The following is a 5,825-nucleotide window of genomic DNA, read 5'->3' as shown; positions in this document are numbered from 1 at the left end:
TGAGTCTCTACTTTCAAGTCTTTTGGGTATTTACCTGAGAATGAAGTTGTTGGGTCATATCTCACACTCTTTTCAGTTTTTTGAGGAACCACCACACTGTTTTCCACAATGGCTGTACCCTTTTGCATTCTCACCAGCTGTAAATAAATTTCCCATTTCTCCACATCCTCGCCAGCATTTGTTTGTTTTTAGTCACCTTAGTGGGAGTGAAATGGTCTCTCACTGGTTTTGATTTGCATCTCTCTGATAGCTAATGACACTGAGCATATTTTCATGTGTTGGGTGGCCATTTGGGTAACATGTCTATTCAAGTCCTTTGTCTATTTTATGATTGGGTTATTTGTCTTTTTGTTGTTAAGTTCTCAAAATTTTATACATAGTATGCTCTTGCTCTCTTTTAAACTGAGCAGAGTGCCTGGTCTGTAGTAGGAATACAACAGCTACTTGTTGAATGAGTGATGAGTTGAATGAATGAATGTTAAAATAAATGCACTCTCCACCCCTCCCCCACCATAGTCTCTCAGCTGTAGTGTTAACACCGTTGACAGGCCTTCAGGGCCAGCCTTGCAGGTTGAGATAAGGCCTTTGGCGGTGTCTCCTCTATCACTCCCTCAGTGACTGTGGGGAGAGAAGGGTGATGCTTGGTGCAAGCGGAATCCAAGAACGCACAGAACGGACACAGAATGGGCTCTAAGTACCCGCAATCTGTCAGAGGCTGCCTGCCACTGTGGACCTTAGCACTAGAGGAGGCTCTCATTCTCATCTTCTTCTTTTTCACATCTTATGATACATCCTCAAAAGATCCGAAGTTCTTGGGGACTTATGCAGGTAAGGGTCCAGAGAGGAAGTGGTCATGGAGGCAAATAGCAAGGGCAGGGACAGGGGAGGTCTTTGGTCCTCCAGGGACATGGATAGTCCTTTCTACAAAGTCTCCGAGAAGAGGCATTCTCCCGTCTTCTCTTTTTACCTAGATTGTGCAAAGATCCCTTTTGGAAGCAGCCTGGGCATCACTTCTTCTGTGAAGCCTTCCTTGATTTGTCAGGGCAGAGTGAGAGGCCTCCTTTTCTAGGTTGCAGAATTCTGTCAAATTGTCTTGATAATATTTTACTTCTCTGCTTCTCCCACTTCTTTCTCCTTCTTGTTGTTGTTGTTATGTGCTGTTGAGTCGACCCCGACTCACAGGGACCCCTCCTTGGGTTTCCGAGGCGGTAATCACTACAGAAGTAGGGTTGCCCAACCTTCCTTCTGAAGAGTGGCTGGTGGGTTTGAACTGCCAGCCCTCTGGTTAGCAGTCAAGTGCCTTAGGCACTATGCTACCAGAGCTCCTTAGCAGCAAGAATTTTTATGCTGCTGTTGTGTTTTTTGTTTTTGGTCTCTCTTGTTCACTTTCGTACTACTCTTGTTCTTGAAGCTTTAGTCTTGCCCTCCCACCTCCCTCTTGCCCCACCCCAATCTTCTTCATACTTAGGGCCTGTGAAGTATACATTCTGTCTACAATTTCAGAGAAGCCATAAGGCTTAGCTGGAGGGGGGGTGTCGGATAGTTGTTATCTTATACGCAGCTAAAAATATTTCTCAGACTGTGATGAGAACAACTGTAAACAAGACAGATGTCCACAGTGGTATCGTTTTGCTTTTCTTTTTAAGCTGAAGTGGGTTTCAAGCATCTCAGTAGGCTGATAAATTGTTAATGGTAGTGAACAGACCTCCTTGAGTGACATCCCTGAGACAAAGCTCAAGCCTGAACGTCGTTGAGTGCTTGCTTGTTCCTAAGTTACATTAACTAACTAGTCAATGGAAGCCAAGAGAAGGCACTCCAGGACCCATGACCAGGGAAAGTACAACAAAGAGATGATTTGAGGTAGGAAGCCCACTTAACAGACTGGGCCAGAAAGGGGCCCTCACTGCTGGACAGGCTGGACAGGGAAGCCTGTTTAATTCATTGCAATATTAATTTAATTATTTTAAATCCAATCCAATATAATTCAATGCATTCATTCAACCATCCACTGTGGGAGCCAGACCTGGATTGATTAGAGCTGACATTTATTGAGCACTTACTATGTACTAGTGGCACAAATAGTTAATTCACTCATCTGTGAACTGAAAGGTTGGTGATTCGAGCCCACCCAGAGCCACCTCAGAAGAAAGGCCTGGTGATCTACTTCTGAAAAACCAGCCATTGAACTGTTATGGAGTACAGTTCTACTCTAACGTACATGGAGTTGCCATAAGTTGGAGTCAATTCTATGACAACTGGTGTACTGTTTACCAGACTCTATTCTAAATGCTTTACATCAACCCTCACAACAACCCCATGACATAGGTACTATTAGGATCTCTCTTTTTCAGATGAGGAAACTAGGCATATAGATGTCAAATAATTTGCCCAAGGTCTCTCAGCTAACAAAGCACAGAAGATTTAAATTTAAGCAATCTGCTTTTATTTTCAAGGACTTAACTATGATGCTTTACAGAAAAGCCAACTTACTTGTTGAGGGTCATATAAGCAGTAGGTGTAGAAGTCACTATTCCAACCTTGTAGACTGGCTCCTGGTCCTGTGCTGTTCACGCCTATGCTTTGCTGCTGACATAAATGTAAAGTGGAAGTACAGAGGAGGGTTCACAACCCAGGCAGGGGAGTGTGTGAGGGGATGGTGGAGTCAGGGAAGGTTTCTGGAGGGAGGCAACTGTCCAGCTGGGCCTTGAATGGACTGGGTTAGGGTTAAACATTGTAGTGTTATTGGTGCATAAAGGGGGGAGACAGGGCACGATGAACACTTTGGGTTGAGTAAGGATTTTGCTAATCTAATAGGAACAGGAGTGTTTTCATTACCTAGTGCCGCTCTGACAAAAATATACCACAAATGGGATGGCTTTAACAAACAGGAGTTTATTCTCTTACAGTTTGGAGGCTTTAAGTCTAAGTTCAAAGTGCCAGGCTCTAGGGGCTGGGTGAAAGCCCCTTAGCTTTGGGCTTCAGCTCTGCCTCCTACTCCTGGCTCACTGAAGCTAGAGGCTTTTCTTCATTCAGACAGCTGCTGGCTGCTGAGGCTGACAAACCCAAGGTTGACAAGTAAAAAGGCACAGTCCCGATGTTACCAGACCACACAGCAGGCCATTAATTCAAGTCCATTGAAAGTCCCAAGGTCAGCAGAGTGTGGCAGGCTGCTAAACAACGACATGGCTACATGCCAGGTTCAAATGTGCCATAATCTAGAGACCATTCCCCAAGGTTTCTCCTTATATACAGGAAGCAGACCATATGCCTATGGCAGCTACTCAGCTGCTCATAGTAGATTCCACCATGGAGTTGATTATCACTCGCATCATGAGGAATAGTGCATCCAGCTGCCCAGACAATCAATCAGGCTCAGCCAGATTGACACACAAACTTAACTACCACAAAGAGCATGACAAGTTTGGGTTTGTGGTATGGAGAAAGCCATGCAGGGCTGGTTGTAAAGGATGGGGGCAGAGCGCGACTGGAGGCAGTGAGACCACTGAAGATGTAACGTCATGTAGACCGGGAGACTTCAAAGTTTTGTGGCTGTGTACCACTTTTTGAGCATGCACCATAAGTACATGCTACACTCAAATACTACTGCATTAATAAATTGGGTACATATATATTTTGTATATATTGTGTAATACATGCACATAAATTAGAAAATTTGTAAGTGTGAGCTCAAAATGAAATACATGATATTTTCAAATTGCTAATTGTGTTGTGTCTCAATCTCAAGGCAAGGTCCATTGTTAATGATAGTGGATGTGAATCTATTCCTTGGAGACGTCTGGATAATTTCCAATTGTCTTGGCTGACTTCTTGTTAGATCTGGATTCATTGACCTTTTTCAAATCTTGCCTCAGTCTCTTATTAGCTGTGAGAACTTGGGCAAATTATTCAACTTCTCTCTGCCTCAGTTTAACCCTCTGTCAGATGATAATAGTATTTCTTTCATAAATGATTGAAAGGACTGAAAGAATTAACATGTATAAATCCTGATAAAGCATATTAACTTTTATTACTATTTAGCTCTAATTTCTTATTTTTTTAGATAAAAATAAAACTGGATTCATGCTTATACTCTCTTCCTAAAATCCCTATGGATAAACATCTTCTGAGATGTGTCTTGCTTCTCAGATGACCACTGGTCTGGCTGGCCTGCAATTAGGCCAACAAGCAGAGGTGGTGGAGGAGAAGTAAGGAGATAGAATCAAGAGATATTTAGGAGCTAAAATTAGCTGTATTGGTGAAAAAGATGGAGAAGTCCAGGATGGCTTCAAGTGTGCACTTTGGCAGTTGAGGTGCCTATTGCTGAGGTGGGGGATGCAAGAGAAGGGGCAGTTGCACGGGGAGTAAATGAACAATGAAATATTCATTCTGGGCTTGGGGTTGAGGTGCCTGTGAAATGCTTAAGGGAAGCAGGATGTTTCAGTTACCTATTGCTGCATTACAAGCCACCACAAAACTTAGAGGCTTAAAATACCAAAGCCAAACTCTCTGCCATCGAGTTGACTCCGACTCATAGGGGCCCCCCATTGGGTTTCCAAGGGAGTAAATCATTATGGAAATAGATTGCCCCATCTTCCTTCCACAGAGCGATTGGTGGGTTTGAACCACCAACTTTCTGGCTAACAGTCAAATGTCTTAAGGCACTGTGCCACCAGCACTCGTGAAAGCTTAAAATAGCAACCATTTCATTTGCCTATGATCATGATTCTGTGGGTCAGCAATTTGGGCTGGGATCAGCTAGGCGGTTCTTCTCTTGGTTTCACTTAGGTCCCTCATTCATACATCTGCAGCTGGTGACTCAGTTTGGCACTTGGTGCTGGTTGGCAGCCAGGACAGGGGATTCTATCAGGCTAGCCCAGACTTCTTCACATAGCATCAGAAGAGTTCCCAGTATCAAGAGAGGGCAAGTCCCAATGTGCAGGGTCTTTTCAAGCCTCTGCTTGTTCCACATTTACTCATGTGCCATTGGCCAAAACAAATCACAAGGCCAAACCCAGGTGGGAGGGGGTCTATACTGGAAGGCATGATTCATTGGGATCATTTCTGTAAAAACTACCACAGACATGCCCTAAGACTGCCAGATTGGGGAAACACCTGGGCCCTATGCTGTGGACAATACCAATACCCCTCTAGTCCACAGAGGCCAAGAGAAGGGCTATTAAAAGCAAAAGGGGCTTTCCTAATGATACGTAAATAACATCCCGGGGACCTTCCACATTTCAACCTTGAGATGGCCCTTTGGGGAATCTCTTTTTCTCTTCCCAGGCAGCTGCACTAGTGGAGGGTAAGAGTTGGGAGCTATGGAGGCAGGAGGCAAGGTAGGGTTCCATGAATAACTCCAACCTGGGGCTGCAGCGTTCTTCCTAGTCAGTGGTGAGGAGGTCAAGCCCGGAGCCTGAGGGACAGAGCTGTTGGTGCTGAGGTGTCTGCAGGCCAGAGGAGACATAAGTGTGGGTCGGGGCACAGTGCCAGAATCACACGGCAGCCAGGCTGGAGATGGTAGCTGTCCATGTGGATGGACTCAGAAGGGTGGCACTGAAATTATCCAAGAGGGCTCTTAGTAAGTAGATAAACAGGCCCAGAAAGGGAATGGTCCTGCCCAAAGCCACACAGCTAATAAGGGCAGGCACAGGATAATCATAATATTCACTATGCCCCCAACACTGGCAGCAAACTCCATGCTCACAGCCATCCTCTGATGGTGGCTGTTATTTACACATTAGGAAATTGGGACACAGAGGTGGGACTATCCTCTAAACACTGACCACCTGCCTCAGAAGCCCCCATTCTTTTTTTTTTTTTTTTTT

The 5,825-nt window shown here is 44.8% G+C and overlaps 1 protein-coding gene across 1 annotated transcript in view; it reads left to right on the top strand.

The window, feature by feature from the left end:
* The first annotated feature begins 683 nt into the window (after nt 1-683).
* RHCE (Rh blood group CcEe antigens) overlaps nt 684-5,825 on the top strand; it is a 48,753-nt gene continuing 43,611 nt past the window's right edge. The window contains exon 1 of the mRNA XM_007935741.1: nt 684-828. Within this exon, the coding sequence (XP_007933932.1) occupies nt 684-828 (145 nt within the window). The remainder of the gene's footprint in view (nt 829-5,825) is intronic.

This window comes from Orycteropus afer, unplaced genomic scaffold, assembly GCF_000298275.1.
Source record: "Orycteropus afer afer isolate SDZICR_OR568_19922 unplaced genomic scaffold, OryAfe1.0 scaffold00031, whole genome shotgun sequence".
Taxonomy (NCBI): domain Eukaryota; kingdom Metazoa; phylum Chordata; class Mammalia; order Tubulidentata; family Orycteropodidae; genus Orycteropus; species Orycteropus afer.
The sequence above is the reverse complement of the archived record's forward strand: the minus strand, read 5'-3'. Positions and strand labels throughout refer to the sequence as shown.